The following is a 20,859-nucleotide window of genomic DNA, read 5'->3' on the forward strand; positions in this document are numbered from 1 at the left end:
TTCCTCAAAAAATATATTAAAACTATAGTTTAATTTATAATTTTATATTTGTAACTTTTGTATTTTATGACTACGTTGGTATAAAGATTAATATAATCCAAGTGGGGTTATATTCACTTTTTTCTGATTTTAAAAGAAAACATGGTTTGGCCACCTAGAAGTATTGTGGACCCTGGACCTTTTGCCTGCTGTGCTAATGTCGAAGTTGGCCAAGACGTAAAGCTTTCACAGTAAAACTAGCTTTTGCTATCATATCTGCCTCTTTTTAAAAAAAAAAAAAAAAAAGATTTTATTTATTCATTCGACAGAGATAGAGACAGCCAGCGAGAGAGGGAACACAAGCAGGGGGAGTGGGAGAGGAAGAAGCAAGCTCACAGCGGAAGAGCCTGATGTAGGGCTCGATCCCACAACGCCGGGATCACGCCCTGAGCCAAAGGCAGACGCCTAACCGCTGTGCCACCCAGGCGCCCCCTATTATATCTGCCTCTTAAACACCCTGGAAACTCTCTGCTTTTGCTAATGTGCTATTCCTTTGATTTTTAATATCACTCTACATCTACACAGAGGAAAGTATATACTATCATTCCACCCCATGTGTAGTGGGTGTTCTGTGACTGGAAACCAGAAAAGCGATGGAATCCCTTCTTCTTCTCCTTCTCACTCATTCTATACACCTCTTCCCCCAGCCTTCCTGAATTAGGGATCAGGATTATGACCTCGCCTCTCATGTGAAAGGATAGGCTAGGTTAAAAGTGACACGGCAAATGAAAACGATGGAGAAGTGTAATGAGCCAAATGGTGTAACTCATCAACACCATCGTCATGAGAGTAAACACCCATTAAAAGGAGAATTAATTTAAAAGGAAGTAAAGCCAGACTTCTTTTAAAAAGGGATGCTTGGTAGAATTTCCAGTGTTACATTTCATATTTATCATGACCTTCCCCTGGCCCGACATAATCTGGACCCAGGCTCCTGCTTCTAACATTATTTCATCTCTCATGCACTCAGCTTTAGTCACATTGGTATTCCTGTTCTTCCTCAAACATATCAAGCTTTTACCTGGCCTGGATGAAATAAACCTTTGTTCACCTACCCCGCAAACTCTGCCCCAAGACATACTCTACTCTCATTTCTGTCATGCATATAACTGTCATTTCCTCAAGGACCCTCTGTGCATCCTTTACCTAGAATAGGCCCATGTCCTTCATTCTCTACGCCCTTAACCTATTGTGTATGGCTTTTTTGCATTTAACGCTGCTCGAAATAGGTTTATTAGCTTGTCTGGTTTTGTCCCCATTACTGCAGTGCGTGTTCCACATCATCAGGGAAACTTGGTTGGTATGGATTTTTTCAGCAAGTTACTTTTTCTTTTGTAGATGCTTAATAACCATTTGTTGTAAGAGTGAACAGATGACTGAACAAATCAGGGAAATGTGTTTTAGTTTTCCTAAACTAAGGGATATGGGCTCTCCTTTCCTGGCCTGCCCTCTAGTACCATGCAATTGAAAATATGAAATTGATAGGACTCACCAGCTAGTGAGGAGAATTGAAGTAGCATGACATATAGACCATTTTCCTTCCTTCCCCTTCAGATGCCTATACCAGAGCAGAAGTTGTTTATGAGTGGACCAGAGAGCCAGCACGCTCAGTGGTTGTAGCAGAAGATGGGTCACGCCTAAACCAGTATGATCTTCTTGGGCAAACAGTAGACTCTGGAATTGTTCAGTCTAGTACAGGTAAGTGCCAGTTGATTATTCCAGATATGTCAGAAGAAATATAAGCAGTTTTTGTGAGAATGTGAGAATTCGGTAAGTTCTTCAATAACACAAGTAGAGAGAGAGAAAATTTCAGTAACCTGAGACCAATTAAGCTAGGAACTAGTGTAAACTCTATAGATTTGTGTCTTTGGATTCCTCATTTAATGTCTTTTGACCTCTGTTTCTTTGTTTGCAAAATAAGGCACTAGTTCTATGTGATCAGGGTAGCAGAGTATTTAGAAATGTGAACTTTTGGGGAAGAATGTATGTATTAAATTCTTACTCTTCCACCTTGCCTGTTGATTGTGGCCACCTCACAGGGTTGTTGGAAGGCATGAATGAAATCCATGAAGAGTACTTATGATAGTTTCTGGCACATAAAAAAAAACTCTCAATAAATGTTAGCTATTAATATCATCTAGGCCTGATTTATTATAATGATTCAATGAATCTTGGTGACTTTGTAGCAGTGATCATTATACATAAGATACCAAAAGAACTAGATCAGATACTATTAAGCAGCTGGACCCAAAACTTTAAACTTTTGAAGTTGTTTCAAGAAATAAGAGTTTAATTATGCAAATATCCATTTTGTGACTATATGTAATGTGATCGTTGGTCTGGAAAATTATAAAAATATGGATTTTAACCTTCCCTCAATCCCAATAGTTTTAGATTATTTTTTTAACAAGAACCAGCAGTTTTTATAGCTGTCTTTAAAATTTTAAATTAGTTCATTCACTTTGGTAATTTCTAAGAAAAATACAATTTGGTAGTAAATAAGGGCAGAAGTGGTATTTTTGTCAGAAAAATTCATTCCTTAGATTTCAGACTTTATCTTAGGACCCTGATAATTCTAAGAAGTTCAAGTAATAGGTCTGTATATCTTATTCTGGTTATTGGAAAATCCCTGCTTAATGGGATCTGCCTTTTTCTTATTTTGTCCCAACCATGGCTACTCTGGAAGCCCAAATATTTATGTTTCTTGTTTTGAAAAATGGAGAAGATTGTTCCTCAGTTTTGCCCACATTAAAAACGAGTGTGGCATAGTGGAAAGGTTTTAGGCTTTGTAGTGAGAAAGATACGCACTCAAGTCCTGGTCTTGCCACATAGAAATCTTGTGACTTTGGGAAAGTCATTTATCCAACTAGAAACTCTAGTCTCTTCTAAAAAGTGGGGATTTTATACTTTTTCATTAAAGATGAGATAATATAGAACACTAAGCAGAACATTACATATGGTAAGTGCTCAAAATGGTATGTAGTCTTTGTTGCTATAGTCCTGAAGATCCCAGAACATGGAAGATACTGAAAATTTCTCTCCCTCATAAGTTATGTGGGAAAACATAAGAAAATGAGCAGTGTTCACTTTTTTAAAAATCAAATGCTGTTATAAGTTGGATATTGTGGTAGGCACTGGAGAGTCAGTGACAGACAAGGGGGAGAGCTTGCTGTCATGGAATCGGAAGCCTAAGGGAAGACAAACACATAAAACTATAATTATCAAAATGGGTGGTAAATGCTGTGATTAACATTTTTGTGAGGGCAGGGACCATATCTGTCTTCTGTATCCCTATTATTTACTATAGTAGCTGAAACAGAAGAGGCACTAAATAAATATTGTGAATTAATGAGTAAAACAATAAATGTATCCAGCCTAGGATAATCAAGGAGGAATTGCTGCAGTTGACTTTCATGTTGTTAAGCTGTATTTGTTGGCAACCAAATAATCACCGTTTTAGGCCCAGAACACTGAAAATAATAAACAGAACTTTCCTTCAAGAAATTCTCCATTATCATTAGAATGAAGGCTGAGGGATGTGAAATCAATGAACTCAAACCCAGTGGCATGCATTCAATAGTAGAAGTATATACAAGCCAGGAGGATTACTCAGAGAAAGGAGTACCTCTGCTCTAATTCTAGTGCTAGTGACCTTGACATGTCACTGCATCCCTCTTTGTGACTAATTTCCATGTTTGCAAAGTGAATGGCTCATTCTGATGAACTTGGAGTCATCTCTGGCTTCATCAGGATTTAGGCTACATACATTCAAGTTATTCAGAAATGATACACAGGCATAAATGGACCTAGGGGATGAGAAGCAGTGGCCCAACCCACCATCACCAAACTGGCTGGACCTCATACATTGGGTCTGTTAAAAGTACTCATTCTGCACTAAAGCAGCAATTTACCTGTACAAATAAGAGCTTTTTCTTGTCATTCCCATAATGGATATTGGTGGAGGGGCAAGGGAGGTGAGGAAAATAGTGAGCAAATTCTCAGATGTAGGAGCTCAGTTTGGTGTACATTTTCAACCTCACAATAAAAGACTGAGCAATACTTCCTCTGGGTCTACTTTAGCTGATCCAAAATCCATCCTGATAGATTTCTGTGGGAAAAAACAAAGATCTTTAAGGTCTTCAGTCCCCTATTTCACATATCCTTGTGAAGGCCTAAAAACATTAAGATAAATGACATTGAGTGCTTTAGCTCCCTGTTCCTGCCAGAAGACTGGGAATCATAGCAAGAAAGAGCACCACGTGGAGCATGATGAGGTAAAGACCATCTTCCTCTACCTTAGAATTCTCTGTGGTGAGAGAAGCAATTCAGATCACCTCTTAGAAGGGGTTTTCCTACTTGCCTGAGCCAACTCACATGTGAAAACACATTCATACGTACTACCCGTGATCTCTTCCAAGTCAGATACCTCTAGATCCCTTCAGTGACATAGGAGGGGGAATATGAGACTCAGTCCAATGCTTGCATTTTTTAATTCAGTGCAAACCCATTAGAGGCCTGATATCTTTCACGGGGTCTGCCGTAAGATTTGGGGGAAGACATTAAGTTGGAGATTTCATTTGAAGTACACCTACTCACCTGGCAGAGAAAAACCTTTACAGGCACATAGAAGGATGACTCCAGTCAGCTCTCAAATCCAATATAATTCTATGTTATTCACTCATTTGTTCGCTAATTCCTTCAACCATTTGATCACTTCCTGTGTTTGACAATGTAATTGGGCCTGGGAAAGATAGATGAAGGACACGTAAATCCTGTCTTCAAGAAGCGCATAGTTGATTGATATAAGTAGCTAACATGCACTTGGCATTGTTCTAATACAGCAATCCCAGGATATAGGTATTAATGTTATTATATCCATTTTACAGATGGGACAGAATTGAAGCCAGAGAGATTTAACTCTTTTTCCTAGGTCACACAGCTAGGCAGTGGCAGAGCTGAGATTTGAACCTGGGGGTAGTCTAGCTGCAGAGTGCTCTCAACCACATGACTAGTAACAGGCAACATAGACATGTGTGAAATGCAATAATGTGGTGCAGCATGGATTTAAGAGTGTGGACTGTGGAATTATACTGTGAAGGTTTAAATGCTGGTTTTACTACTTATTAACTGTCTGACCTTTGGCAAGACATTTCTCTATTCATCTTTCTCTTGTACAATTTGAAGATGATAAATGGATCTACTTCATGAGTTACTGTGAGATTGAAATAAGAAAAATGCATGTAACCTACTTAGAGCATCTGACATGTAAAAATTATGTAATAAATATTAGTTATTACTATTAATAATGATGATAGAGTTAGTGCAAGGGAGTTACATAGCATAAAGAAGTCATTTCTGCTTGAAGTTTCAGAGAAGGCAGTTTGGAACTGGACCCCAGATACGGCCCCCTCATTCTACTACACCACATTATGTTTCCTAAGTAATTCTTTAAGGAGAGCCCATGCAAAAATTACAACAGTGATTAAAGTGCATGAAAATATGACTTATACAGAGAAATATAATAATGAAATTAGTGACCAGGCATAATGATAATTTCATGGCCAGAAAACAGTAAGAATATAATAATATGCAATGCCTTTTTAAAGTACATGGTGATGGCTGTAAAACCTTAATATTTACCTAAGTCAATAGACAGATTTGATCAAAGGAAATTTAGGTTAGCTTTGCTGAATAAGAATGTTTCTTCTTTATGAATGACTATCTTTTATCTTTAGAACAAATGACCAAGAGAAATCGTGAGATCCTCTTTCTTAAAGATAGTCTTCTCTAGATGAGTTGATTTAAGTATGACCCTGCAGGGTCAAAATGAATGAGGAAAGCAACCATTTTCCCTGACCAGGGGGCAACAGCAGTGATCAACATTCATCCAAGGAGCCTCAGGGCCCCCATTTATGAAGCCTAGAACATGATCTCCAGAGAAATAACTGTAGCCATAAACTGTAAAAACTAGGGGCTGGGGGCAGGACAAAAAGACTTCTATAGTCATCTGGTCAACCTATTCATATTTAAGATGAAGAGACTGGTCCAGAAGGGCTAAGTGGCTTAGAACTCTAACCATTTTTTTTTTCTTATTTCTATTCTAGAACTCTTTGATTCAGATATTAAAATACCAATTCTTCCCTCAGTGATATTTTTGATTCCTCATTCCTATTAAAAAAGTAACATAGAAACTTAGGGAACACATAGCTTAGAAAGCACAAAGTTTAGAATACTTGTAAGGAAAGTGACAGGTTTATAAGGACCTAATGTTTACTACAACTTTGTTGATGTGAATGGTTGCTTTCTAGAGCTGGAGAGAATACATTTCTATCGTTTCTGTCTTCACACTGTCAATCTGCATGTGACTCAATTTTTTTAAATGACTTTCATATCTATCATTTCATTTTATCCTCCCAGTATGCTAGGAAGTAGTTAAGTAAAGCATTATCATTTTAATCGAACAAATGAGGAAACTGAAGTTAAGCAAAGTATTTACTCTTCAGGCAAATGGAAGCCATTTGCTAACCAAACCCTCGAAGCTGCTTTATAGAATTATATCCCAGCTTCTTTTCTTTCTTTCTCCTTAATTTTGTATGGTAATGTATCAGAAATATTGTCACATCTAATTTACAAGCTTCCCTGAGGGTTACATGATATGCAAGGATATTTGAATTACAATTCTTCTAGACTGTTGAATTAGAGGAAAAGAATTTGACATGCTTAGTGCATAAGCACTTGATGTCTAGAGATACTCTTTCAATCCAATTTAGGGGATTGATTTTTTTGTTATTGTGTTTTTCTTTCATTTTTAAACTATTACAACATGTTTCTGACTTTGCTGCCTTTTTTTCTCCTTATTTATATGTTTTGTGCCAAAACTTCTTAGATTTTTTTTTAATTTAGGAAAATTATTTCAATAAATTTGAAATTCTGTTTTTCCTCTAATTTGTTAGTGAGGAAGTGGTTTATATAACAAATATACTGTGGAATAATAGCTCCACCAAAATAACATTCTTTGCAGAATTCCTAAAATGTCACATTGTGAACAACAAAAGATAATAATGGAAGATGTATAGACACTCATCTTTCTGACATTATATGAAAGATGGAATTTTTTCTTTGAGCTAATGACATTTTATAAACCACAGTTGAATGAATGGTTAGGAATAATAATGCATACTCCTGAGAGGGTGAAATGTAACATGGCCATGTCCACATAAGACTACATCTCAGTAGTCCTGGGAAAATTGGTTTTCTGCATTTTTTTCAAATTTGAATCACTCATTTCTTTCATATGACCTTGAAGTCATCACCCAAGGTATCTACAGAAACTGAAAAGAAATTAATAAATATTGTATTTACCCTCCCAAAGGGAGAGTCTCGTAGATGTTAATTTCAGTGAGTGCCCTTAAACCTCAGTGCCTTCCTTTTTACCATACACGGATGTTGAATACTTAAAATATGTAAAACCGTGCTGTATTCAAAGAACTGTCCCTCTTCCCAGTTAACCTTCAGTTTGGTGAGAGGGATATAAGCATATAAGTTAGCTAAAATAAAAAGTATGAGATTTTATTATTATATCAGTCAATGGCAATTTTTATCATTATTAACAATTAGCAGTGAAAGCATACTTGCGTGTGTGGATGGATTTTCTCCTATAAAGAGTAAATGCATTTATTTTACCAGTGTTTTTACCAATTCTGATTGGTGGGGAAAGAGAAGAAAATGGAGAAAGGAACTAAAATTTATTTTAAAACTCTTACATAGCATGATCTTAATTAGAGCCCTTATTCTTTATTCTCCCCACAATATACTTCTCGCTTTTTTATAGATTAGGAAACTGAGGATCAGAGACTGTAAGCGAGTTACCCAAGGCTATCCAGAAAGAAAATAGCATATCTAAGTTTTGAACCCAAGCTAATAAACTTTGCTCTATAGTACATTTCTTCCTAGTCTGCTATGGACTGAGCCCAACCTATAGATGAACAAAATATTCAACAATAATAGATGTCAAGTAGAGAGTTTTGTAGGTCAAGATACTGAGATGTGAAAATGTGTGGTAAGACATGAGAAATGATACTGAAATGCATATTAGAGCTACGACATGGAGAATCTTAAATCCAGGTAACAGAGTTTGCTTGTCAGTAGGTAACACTGGAGACGCTGTTGATTAGTACACTGGGGAAGGGCAGAGTGTTTGCTATTGGCATCTAGTGGGTAGAGGTCAAGTGAAATATCCAAAAACATATGGGACCGCCCCCACAACAAACAAGTATCTGGTCTGAAATGTCAGTAGTGCTGAGGCTGAGACACCTTACTGTAGATAATGGGAATCCATTAAGGTATTTTAAGATTTTATGTATGCTTTAAAAAGATTACTCTGAGATCAAAATTTAGGGAAAATGAGTGAGGAAGTGACTGGAGATAAACAAGGCAGTTAATAGATCTACAAAGTAGATAAGAGCAGTGACCATGATATAAGAGATAGACTGAGAGATACTGCACAGGAGAAATTAAAATTGTGGTAATCAACTCATTCCTTTCTCTCTCCCTCAGAAGCCCTATTTAACATCCAAGATTTGATTCCAGGACTGTAGCCTGAGCGAGCAGACAGATGAGAGAGAGTACCATGAATTTAGAGATGGACTTTAAGTGGAAAAGCAGCACAGCTATACTCTGGTCATTATATTTTTTTATGGGAAAGGTTCACTAATGTCAGTTTTTGAACATAGGTGGTGATAATGAAAAATCATATCTCTGAGATGTCCAGTAGGTATTTGGGAATACAGGTTGATTTTGAAAGCAGTGTCACTTGGAGCTGTAGATTTGGCTGCCCTCTAGATACCAATGATGCTAGGAGCAGGGGTGAGAAAGGAAATTCCTGGTTAGAGACAAAAAAAAAAAAAAAAAAAAAAAAAAGCCGGGTTGGGGGAAGAAGGCTGAAAGCAGACCTACACCAGGAACCTCTACAATTACTTTGCAGAAAGATGAAGATTGGAATATTAAGAGATCATGAACAGTTTTAGCCACATTATAGGGGCTGGAGCTAGATGGCCATGGGCTGAGACATAAATCACAGGTTGTGTCGGGCAAAATTTGGAGTTGAAGGGAAGGAGAAATTTGGAGCAATGTGAATACCAAAGAAAGTGATGTTTTCTTAGTAAGAACACACCTATTTCTCTCCTACCCACCCACAGATATCTAAGTATATATTCAGAATGGATAAAGCTAAAATTTTCTAGGATTTATAATTGAGAAAATATAACATCAATTAAAAAAAAACTCCTGTAATTTGGGTTGCGTGTCAATCGCTTTGGATCTTTAAATGAAATCAGACTTTGATGTATACAAAGACCATGAAGTGTGCCCAGCTAGTCCACTGTTTCCTAGCCCAGGCTAGAAATTACAACAGTTCAAAAGCTGTATTGAAGTGGATTTTCCTTGGCCTCCCTTAAAGAATGGTCTGTGTATCTCGGTGGTACCTGAAGAACTGAATGTTTCTAAAACCTTCCCTGGTGATTCTGGTGAAGGTATTCCTCCAAATAAAATTTGAGAAACCCTGAATTCTATCCCACTCTCCTCATTCCAAAGATCAGGCTAAGCTAAATGACTTACCCAGGGTCGCAGAGCTGCTGAGAGGATGTGTTGGCATTAGAACTGGAATTCCCCTAACTTGGACACCAAAGCTCCTTCATTAGACAGCCTGAGTGTCTTCCGAAGTGGTAAACTGGGGATTTGGTCTGTTCTAATCCATTAGTATGTGTCATCAGGATCTCACACATTGCCTTCATGGTCATTAAAGCCAGTCTGTAAATAGATGTTCAGCTATGTCTCTCAAATGTGTGATATCCCAGGATAAGGACATAGCAATATCCATGAGATCTCTGGCACCTCAGGCTCATCCTCAAACCCATTTTGGTGTTTTTACATTGTCTCTGTTCTTTCCTGGATAAACATTTTCTCTTCAGGAACCTGATATCACTTGGAGACAGGATATGTTTTAAGACTAGTTTCTTGCTGCTGATGGAAAAATCCAGAGATAACTTCTTTTCAAGGTCAAATTGCTCACCTCACTGTCTGTTTCACCTTCTAGGAGAATATGTTGTTATGACCACTCATTTCCACCTGAAGAGAAAGATTGGCTATTTTGTTATTCAGACATACCTGCCATGCATAATGACAGTCATTCTCTCCCAAGTCTCCTTCTGGCTCAACAGAGAGTCTGTACCAGCGAGGACTGTCTTTGGTAAGTGCCAATCAAAATATGCGGACAGGGCTCTGGAGGGCAAGTTATATCATACTGGTGATGCCACAAATGGAATGAAAAAATACTTATACATTAAAATCTGAAGTTAGCACAATAGAAAGATTCAAAGAATTACCATTCTCATTATGGTGTGATTTTAAAAAACTCTTTCTTTAAATAGCAAGTTGTTTTAATGTATGTAAATAGATGCATGTAAATATCAACTAGGCACATGCTATGTCTAAGACTCTTTACCACAGAATAAAAAGCCTTAAGAAGTTTATAATCTAAACTAAGGTTTATTCATGTTCAGAGATCCCTGTGGTATCATTCTTTAAGAATAGGCAAGGAAGGTATGGAAAATCAGTTATTTCAGGAAAAAAGCAGGACAAATGCCCAGAAAAGAGTCTTTTCTTCTGAACTTAGCAAAGTGCTTCCAGGTTGGAAACCACCAAATCTTTGCACTAACAGTAGCCTAGAAACACAGGTGTATTAAGATCCAGAATGATTCCAGCTGCAGACCACAAGAGTAGTTCATTTCAAACTTTTTTTTATTATCGTTTGTTAATATTAACTACTGTTGAAGCCACTTACTAGAATTGAAGATTGAACTCTTATCAATATGCTTATTTCTATGTGTATATTCAGTTTGAGCCCTTTATTCACTGGAAATTGAGAAAAATAGAATAGAGAACATATTTTATGTTTTATGTTTATATTTGTAGCATGAACAATAGCACTATAGTGAAAAATATTTTTTTAAATGCTCATTCTTCCCCCTTATTACCCTAATAAATCATACCTTTCCTTTTTGGAAATTCTCTAAAACATTTTGGAATGTTTGTAAGTCAAAAACCTCGCTCTTAACATTTTCAACAATCTGATATCTCAGCCAACTCATGCCCTTTTGGTAAACATAACTACATATCTGTAAACTCAACTGTGGCAAGTATTTCCGTGTATCAAGTTATATATTTCTGATGTTTTAAGTTCAGTACAATCACAAATACAATTTCCCAAGACCTTTAGCCTTTTAACATTTACTTAGAACACATGTTTCTATTGTTTTTAGTCTCAACTCAGCACATTCCTCTGTGCTGGGTGAGTTGCCTGGGAGGGTCACAGATATTTAAAGAAAAAAATACACAAATGAAAAAAGAAAAAAAGAGGAAGTTATACTTTGTAACAGTTTATTATGGGGCATCCAGAATGCAACAAAGTTGAAGCCTGTTTTATGTCTTCAAACATCATCTTCTTGCTGGTCCATGCTTTCTGTCATTTAGAGGCAATGTGGTTGTGTGATTTTGCTGCCAGAAAGATCCAAGTTTTAGGTTCAATCTTCATTTTTCTAAGATTCAGTTACCTTTTAAATGAGAGAACAATTAAAATAAAATAGTGCTCTTTAAAAGATTGAGAAGAATAAAGTAAAATATGTAAATTATCAGGTTGAGTTCTTGGAACTCAATAGATGCTCAACACATTTTTTGTTCTTTACCCTGTCCCTGGAGCGGGAATTATAAGACCACGCACGCACGCACGCACCTCTTTTTATGCCCTTCTTAACTTAATTTATGGATACATTTAGTTTAAGAACACACATTCCCAAATTACTTCTGACAGTTGCCTACGTGAACCAAAATTTGAAAAAAAAAAAAAAAAAAAATGGAATTCACTGCAGCAGAGATTTATTAACAGAGACTGAAGTTGTCAATAATAATAGCCATTCACTGTTCTTGGGTATCAGGCTCAATGCTAAACACTTTATTACAGTAGTTTATTTAGTATTCATAATAGTTCTCTGAGTTAGACTTATTAAAATTAATTTGCAAAAAAAAATAAAAAAAAAAAAAGTTCAGAATTGTGAGGCAATTTTCCCAAGGTCATTCAGCAATGAAAGAGCCGGGATTTGAAACTGGGGTGTTCTGTTCCTCAAATACCGACATTTAATTACCTTGCTCTTTGCTCAAGTTAATACTGATATGTAAATTTAAGAGCTGTTTACTAGCCATTATTTCTTAAACCATTTATTGGTTATATAATACAGATAATGCCCCAGAACTTTCTGTAACACCTCCAAAGTTTAAAGTAAGTCTATTCCCTATACCTGTGGCCGTGTATCAAAAATACGATTTAATAAAAGTCTCTGTGTTTCTTCTTAATCTTATCACTTCCTAACATAGTTGTAAAGATCATTTACCTTAAAATTCATGGAAAACTAGGAAATATTGGATAGTTTAAAGCAGCTGTGAAGAATTAACCACCTACCAGCTGTGTGATACTGCTGATTCTCTAAAAATTAATCAAAAGGGGTAACCATAGATATGAGTTTTAGACACATCAGATGAAAATATCTTCCACAGCAATAATTTATCATCTTTAAAATGTTTTACATATTGTTATGTTTAATCCTCAAATAATCTGGTGAATAACTGTGCAGAAATTTCTCTTAGAATATCAGCAATGATAGATAGTGGAGAGAATGAAATCTAAATCACCCCTCTTACAGATATGGAGACTGAGGTCCCTAGAAGTGAATTTGCCTATGAGACCATTGAGCTAATAAGTGGTGAGTTTGGGACTAGTCACGGGAAGAGGTGAAAAGTTTTTCCATACCATGCAGCCTGCTGGGTTATTGTGAATTTTTAATGCATTTTCAAATGGCTTAAAAGGTCTCTTACAGTATTCTATCATACTGCATTACATATACTAATTATCTAAATAAGCTGAGAACAACTGACTTGAAAACCGCTTTGAATATTGGTAACTTTAATCATTAGGGATGGATGTGCAGAATAGGGCAGATGGGGCAGCATTAACAGAAAAAAGGAAAGATTGTAGACATCTGAATCAGGTGACCTTGTGCTCAAATTTTTGTTTTGCCATTTCTGTGCTGTTTGCCCTCAAGCAAGTGACATGCAACACATTCCAGGACTTTCTTCAAAAGAGGAGCTGGATCAGAATTGAGGGGAAAGATAGTAAAAAAGCAGAAGAATTTGTAATAAAATATTATCCTAAAATAATTAATTAAAAGTAATGTAAAAAAATATTATCCTAAAATAATTCAATTATCTAGCAATGATTGAATAACAAGAAGCTGTTGGCTTCTTGGTTTCTACATTTAGGATATGCAGATAGAATATGAAATGGAGGGTCCAGCAATTTCTTGTGGATAAGAGACAATGAAGATCAGTGCTTTCTGTTTCAAAGAGTTGGGGACAATGAGACAGTATTACTTCCTTTCCTGCCCAGGACACCTTGTTCAAGCACCCATTTAAAGGAATTCACTATCTTATTAACAACTTCTCAATAGCAGAGCAGTTTATCCTTCCAGGAGATCCCCCTCAATACTGCCATACCGTGAACTACCAACTACACTGGGGTTAAATTAAAACTCATCCATCCCAAACTCAAATGGGATGAACTGAAAAACACACTGTATCTATGGTCCCGCTGGTTTCCCTTTGCACAAGTAGGCTGACCTCCAGTGATCAAATTTTGTAGTATGAACCTACAGGTTCATTTCATTTCTTTCTTTACAGGAGTAACAACTGTGCTCACCATGACAACTTTGAGTATCAGTGCCAGAAATTCCCTCCCTAAGGTGGCTTACGCCACTGCTATGGATTGGTTCATTGCAGTGTGCTATGCCTTTGTGTTCTCAGCTCTGATCGAGTTTGCCACAGTCAATTATTTCACCAAGAGAGGTTATGCATGGGATGGCAAAAGTGTGGTTCCAGAAAAGGTGAGTACTTTAATATGCCCTGTGATCTGTCACTGTATGTCTTATTAAACCTGTGAGATGGCATGTTTGGACTTTGGGGAATGGATGAAGAATGCAGAGACAGGGTAATGAGGATTCTCTGTTTCTTATATCGTAAGTAACTGTCTGCTGTGGTAATTTTGGTAGTGCTAAAGAGAGAGGTTGGTTAAGTGGGCCGATGTGCAGAGTAGAGTGAAGGAGATAAAGGACGGACAAAGGCAGACATTTCTACTCAAATATACCTTCCGTGGTCTCTATTGATTTGAGAACAGTTTTGACTTGACATTAGGAGCAAATAAATTTATGCCATTATAATTTGAACTTGAAAATCATAGTCTTTTGGTTGTTTTCTGAGCCTAATCACTTTGGTCATAAATATTATTAATTCTAATGCCTCAACTAAATTTAGTTTACAAAATGTATTATCTCCAATTTTCAGTGAAGTAAAGGACAGGAAATATATTTCCTTTCCAAATTAGAGGTTAACTTTAAGGATCATACACAAATCACAGAAAAATTCTTCATTGTAGAAAATTATCAAGTCAAGCTCATTACTGTTTTTCTAAATTAGAACCTGTTTTCAAGTGTATTTTAAAGCACATGTGGCGAGGATATTTCTACTTCTTTGGCTTGAAGGAAAAATATGTCAAAATGCAAGCAAACCTTGGAATGGTGGAAAAAAGGTCAAAGTCAGAGACACAGAGATTCTAAGACGTCTAGAAATAATCTGGGAGGAATCACTCTGTAGCAGCTTTTCCCCAAAATTCTATCCCTCAGAGTACTAGTATCATGAGATAGTCCCTAAGAATAAAGTTCTGTGGTTGAATACGCTTGAATACACAATACGTGTACTATATCACAGAGTCACAGGATATTCAAGAATCTGGAAGGGTCTGTAGTAAAGAAATTAACTTAATGGTGTTTTCCTCATAGCTGTACAGATATACTAGAAAAGAGAATCCTCTGTGCTGGAAACATCTCCCATATTTAAACTAATTTAAACTGTTACTGATTATAAGATGAACCATTAATATATGCATAAATGGGAAAGCAAAGATGCTGCCAAGTAAAAGCTCTTTTAGATTTACCCCTCAGGCACAGACGAATCAGCTGAATACCCTGATGATCTCCTACACAAGCACAAGCAAAAGAAGGTCTGTGTAGAATCCACTTTGGCAGCCAACGGAACCTGAACCAGGCCCTCAAAATTCACTTGCCTTGAAACATGCTTGCCAAGTATAAAAAGAAAAAGAATTCTCTGAATCTGCAAACCAAGGACCTTGGCTCAGGTTCAGTAGAGAGAAGGAACAAAACAAAGGGATTGCATTTACCAGTTGGAGAGAGGAGTAAAAGTGTGAGGACAGAGTGATTGTCAGATACTTCCTTTAGCCATGGATGGTCTCCATTTGTCCTAGAACAGAAGGGCAGCCCAAAGGAGAGAGAGCCAAACATGGAAAATAGTTCATCGTAAGACACTACCACATATAAGACGTAGCCCAGATTCATAGATGTGAACATTTTTAAAGGCACATCTTAGAATCACTGAAAGAGTCTGCTCAAGTGCTTTAGAATTAATGATATGCAAACGTGGGTGATACACAACTGAAAAGTGATATGCCAACATTGGGAAAAATGGCTTTTCTCTCTGAATGCTTTCTTTGTTGCAAGAGACCAGTGTCTTTCTGATTCTGTCTCCTAAGTGTCAGTCGTTAGTGACCTGTGAGATGAATTTGTCTGGAAAACATAGAATTTGGGTTGAGGCATTGGTTGAGCTCACAGTTCAGTTTATGTTTATCTGTCTGACCCTGTATTCGTTTTTCAAGTGCTGTGTCTCAAAAAAAATACTCTGATCTCTATCAATCTACAGTCCGTGTTATTCAGTACACAAATACGGATGTAGGTAGAGTTGTGTCTTATCTATAAATATACATATATATTTATCAATAATCTGTCTGTATCTGTCATCCTAATGAGAAAGATAATATTTTCTGTAAATTATCTTTACCTCTGTAAAAGTCTGCCCCAGGGCTTTGCCGGTTTGATTTGCTTATTACAGGGAGTGTGAGCACAGTGTGATCCAGGTCTCATTTTGACATTCAGAGAGGATGAATAAAATATGTTTTCTATGACCAGGTGAGTGTTTTCAGGAGAGTTAAATTTTCAATCTCTAACATGGTGTAACTTGAAAATAAAAAGAAAGTTTCTGTAAGTCATCACATTATCAAGTGAGCATTCAGGAGCCTACTTAAGATCCATTTTCATAGGGTGAATTGCTTAAAGAAATACCAATTTCTTAAAGAATACAGAGGAGCTCAACTTTCTCAAAAATTAGAAAAGATTATTAAGCATTCTTTCCTGATAAACCAGATATTTCTCAATATTTTATTCAACATGATGTTACAAATAAAAGCACTTAACTTGAGAAACTTTAGTAGTAGAGTATTATAATAATTTGGCCCTGGGAGAAATCAAACCTGTCAATAATATAAACTCTTCTCCAAGAATTTTTCCTGCTGCAGATTATTTGTTTCAGTTTTTCCAACAGGGTATCTGTCACTCAACAAGTTTTGATTAGATTGGAACCCATTGCCTCTCTTCCACAATAGAGTACATACACATTTTATCTAAAGGACATGCATGCTTTTTAATGTATTCTGCAATGTTAGAACTCTTATTTTTTAAGAAATGGACTAATACAAGTTCAGTTTGACTGTTTAACTGGGTTGAAATAGACCACGTCTATTTTTTTTATTCCAGTATAGATGATACAAAATGTTACCTAGTTTCAGGTGTACAACCTAGTGATTCCGCAGCTCTATACATTAATGCTATGCTCACCACAAGTGTAGCTACCAATGGTCACCATACAACGCTGTTACAATACCATTGCCTATATTTCTGATGCTGTGCCTTTTCTTTCCATGATGTACTCGTTCCATAACTAGAAGCCTGTATTTCCCACTCCCCTTCATCCATTTTGCCTAGCCACCCCCATGCCCTCCCCTCTGACAACCAACAGTTTGTTCTCCATAATTATGGGTCTGTTTCTGCTTTGTGTTTGTTTATTCATTTGTTCTGTTTTTTAGATTCCACATATAAGTGAAATCATATGGTATTAGTGTTTCCCTGTGTAACCTACTAAACCATATCTATTTTGACCCTATAGTCATTTTGACATTGAAAGAGAGAATCACTTTTACTTGCTTTATTTTTGTACACATAATTATGGAAATTTCTGTCACTCTTCATAAAGCTTAACCAAATCTGTCTTCATTATAAAATAGGAGCACACTTGGAGTAAGCGGCCTTACTTTTAACTATGTAATACTAGAAAGAAAAAATTCTGGGCTTTTTGTTGTTGTCCTAATGTAATTCTTAAGGATGCAGAGAGGGGGGGAAAAGTAGCAGATAGGTCACAGGGCTGGGTAATAAAAAAATTAACCTGTTAAAATTCCTGACTAATGTGCCTTGTAAAAAAACAGCAGGTCTTCTGTTAGTAATGTTTTATTCTGATTCAATAAATAAGAATACAAATTATTCAGAAAGCATTGAGTCTGGTTGGTCAAGTTTAGCTGCTCATCAGTATTCTCTGTATACCCTTCTGCAGTATCAGTAACCAGACTCTGCTCCTGAGGAATTCTGATTCAAAACATGAGATTGTGCCCTAGATATTTGCCCTTAAAAAATTTTTAACTAGCGATTTAGTGTGCACAAAAGAATGAGAACTCTTCTAGGCTAGTGCTGTCCAACAGAAACATGTAAGCCACAAATGTGAGCCATATATGTAATTTAAAATTTTCTATGAGCCATATATGTAATTTAAAATTTTCTAATAGCCTTATTTAAAAAATACAAACCAGAAAAACTAAATTTTTTTTCTTTCTCGAGTTTTTATTTAATTTCTAGTTAGTTAACGTACAGTATGATATTAGTTTCAGGTGTAGAATTAGTGACTTAATAATATGCTTTAACCAGTATATCAAAAATATTGTATTCACAATGTGTAAACAATAAAAAACACTATTAAGGAGATATATTGCATTCTTTTTCTTTCCTTTATAGCAGGTCTTCAGAATCCTATACCTATTTTATACTTACACACTAGCCACATTTCAGGAGCTCGATAGTCTCAAGTGGCTCATGGCAACTCTGTCAGACCACATAGCTGTAAACAATGATCCACTGCAGTTTTTAGAAATTCCTATATGACAGAAACCCCAATAAATGCTGCAGTTGTGACTCATTGCACAGATAACACGGACAAGCAGCTGACATTGTGACTTCAGAATACCCTGAATAACTCTGGTTTATCATTTTCCCACTTGTAACATGGGGAGAAGGAACAAATAATAGCTGGCTCGGCACTTAACTTAACTTCTGCAAAATAAACCACTCCAAAACTTAGTGCCCTAAAGTAATCACCAAGCGTTTGGGGTTGGGAACAACCTGGTGGTACTTCCTTTGGTAGGAGGAGGCTGTGGGCTCCGTAACATGGTTGCAGTACACTAGAGGCTCCACCAGAGGGAGAGCATCCACAATGGCCTCTCACTCGGCTGGGGCCTGATACTGTCTGGGCCTCTCACAGCCCATGATCTCTGGTCGCCCAGTTTTCTAGTCCAGGCTTCTTCATGAGGCGGTAATATGTCTCCAGAGGGTAAAGGCTGAGGCTACAAAGCTTCTTGAGGATAAACTCCTAAACTGGCATCACATCACTCGACCTCCTGACGGGAAAGCCTGGAAAATACTGGGTATTTTTTTTTTTCAGCTTTATTGAGATGTGTGACACATGACCTTGTGTAAGTTTGAGGTATACAGTGTGGTTCATATGATACATTTATATGTTGCGAAGCCATTACTACCGTAGCATCAGTTACCATCTCCATCCTGTCACTTAGTTACCATTTCTTCCTTTGTGGTGAGAACATTTAAAACCTAGTCTCAGCAACATTCAAGTCTAGGATATGTATTATTTGCTGTAAACCCTGTGCTGTACAGTAGATGCCCAAACTTGTCGATTTTATAACTGGGCATTTGTGTCTGCATTTTTCATTTGTCTTAATAATACAGTCATATGTTACATTTCTCACATTTTAAACAAAGCATAAGTTTGGGTTCCAAAGTAAAGGTCACTTTGCTCAGCAACTTACAGACTTCCTTCCCACAGTCTACTGAACAAAATGCTTTTACTCTTCCCTTCTACAGCCAAAGAAAGTGAAGGATCCTCTCATTAAGAAAAACAACACTTACGCTCCAACAGCAACCAGCTACACCCCTAATTTGGCCAGGGGTGACCCCGGCTTAGCCACGATTGCTAAAAGCGCAACCATAGAACCAAAAGAAGTCAAGCCGGAAACAAAACCACCAGAACCCAAGAAAACCTTTAACAGTGTCAGCAAAATTGACCGACTGTCAAGAATAGCTTTCCCACTGCTATTTGGAATCTTTAACTTGGTCTATTGGGCTACATATTTAAACAGAGAGCCTCAGCTAAAAGCCCCCACCCCACATCAATAGGTCCTTTCATTCACATTCTGTTGTTCAGTCCTCTGCCCTGGGAATTGCTTTCTGTTCTCAACGCAGTGATTCCCACCTGCTTCATTGCCTCTGTCTTAAAGAATTTGAAGGTTTCCTTATTTCCATAATTCATACAAGAACAACAGACCCCTGTCCAGCAGTCCAGAGCAAAGCAGAGCATACAGCTGAGAGACAGGATTCTGAGAGAGGAAGAAAGAAAGGAAAATCACGACAGAAGGAGACAGAATGAAAGAGAGAGGAAAGGTGGGCGAGTAGGTACAGGCTATGAGGAAAAGTAGAAGGAAAATAAAACTTCACTCTATAACTCCAGGTCATTTGTAGATATATATTTCCAAATATTCTTAAAAAAAAAGATACTGTATATGTCAAAAATATTTTTATGTGGAGGTGTTTCAAGGAATAAATTATAAATGTTTAATGAAAGGAATTTTAAAAATCTATGTCTTTATTGCACAGACTGCAGTGTGCTTTACATTTTGTTTTGTTTTTTAAACTGATGTGTAGCTTAACACTTTGTTTCCAAAGCTAAAGATCCCCATTTTTTTCTCCATTTAAAAATAACTATTGCATTATTCTGTTGTTAAAGGCTATTTTAAAATTCATGGAAATTGCACAGGCAAATGTGGAGCTCCTTACCGTTAAGCACATTTAATCCAAAAGAGAGAAATGCTTTAAATAGGTTACTTCACCATCATATGAGCTTTTATCACTAGACTCAATAAGGAATCATTTTAACAGAGACATACACTCAATAAAAACTAAAAATTAAAAAAAATAATAAGACTTAAATAAAACAATTTAAAAATACTCCCCTTGCCACCCTGTCTGTATCCAGATAGCACATGGTTCCAATAATCACTTGATTCTCATTACGAAAAGATGTTTTTAGAGGGGCAAACATATTTTGCAAGCTCTAGAATTGTTGAATGTATTATTTTATATAACAGTACATTAAAAGCTTTAGATTGAAATTTATGACTAGTAAACAAATATAGAATATATAAATTATGTATGTAAATATACAGCATGAGATTGTACATTTTTTACTTTTTTAAAGTTGTGTTCTTATAATATTGTGTAGGACTCACCGCTCTTAGCTGTTAGAATGTTGTAAAGTGCTATGGAGATACCTTTAGAGCCCGCATTAAAAGCAGAACAGCCCATGGGAATCAGATGGAATTTAAAATAGATGGGTATGAAGTCCGCTTCTGTAGAGAAAGCTTATAATTTCAAACTATCGTCTGGTGTACAGTAGTAAATCAGTTGCTCTCTGCTCAAG

General features: G+C 36.6%; 1 protein-coding gene across 1 annotated transcript in view; it reads left to right on the forward strand.

Moving 5' to 3' along the window:
- The window catches only part of GABRA1 (gamma-aminobutyric acid type A receptor subunit alpha1), a 55,427-nt gene extending 35,522 nt beyond the window's left edge, over nt 1-19,905 (forward strand). Inside the window, exons 7-10 of the mRNA XM_026510917.4 lie at nt 1,594-1,737; nt 10,133-10,285; nt 13,825-14,027; nt 19,248-19,905. Of these exons, the coding sequence (XP_026366702.1) occupies nt 1,594-1,737; nt 10,133-10,285; nt 13,825-14,027; nt 19,248-19,559 (812 nt within the window). The 3' untranslated portion in view covers nt 19,560-19,905. The remainder of the gene's footprint in view (nt 1-1,593; nt 1,738-10,132; nt 10,286-13,824; nt 14,028-19,247) is intronic.
- Nucleotides 19,906-20,859: the final 954 nt, after the last annotated feature.

This window comes from Ursus arctos, unplaced genomic scaffold (genome assembly GCF_023065955.2).
Source record: "Ursus arctos isolate Adak ecotype North America unplaced genomic scaffold, UrsArc2.0 scaffold_15, whole genome shotgun sequence".
In the NCBI taxonomy this organism is placed as follows: domain Eukaryota; kingdom Metazoa; phylum Chordata; class Mammalia; order Carnivora; family Ursidae; genus Ursus; species Ursus arctos.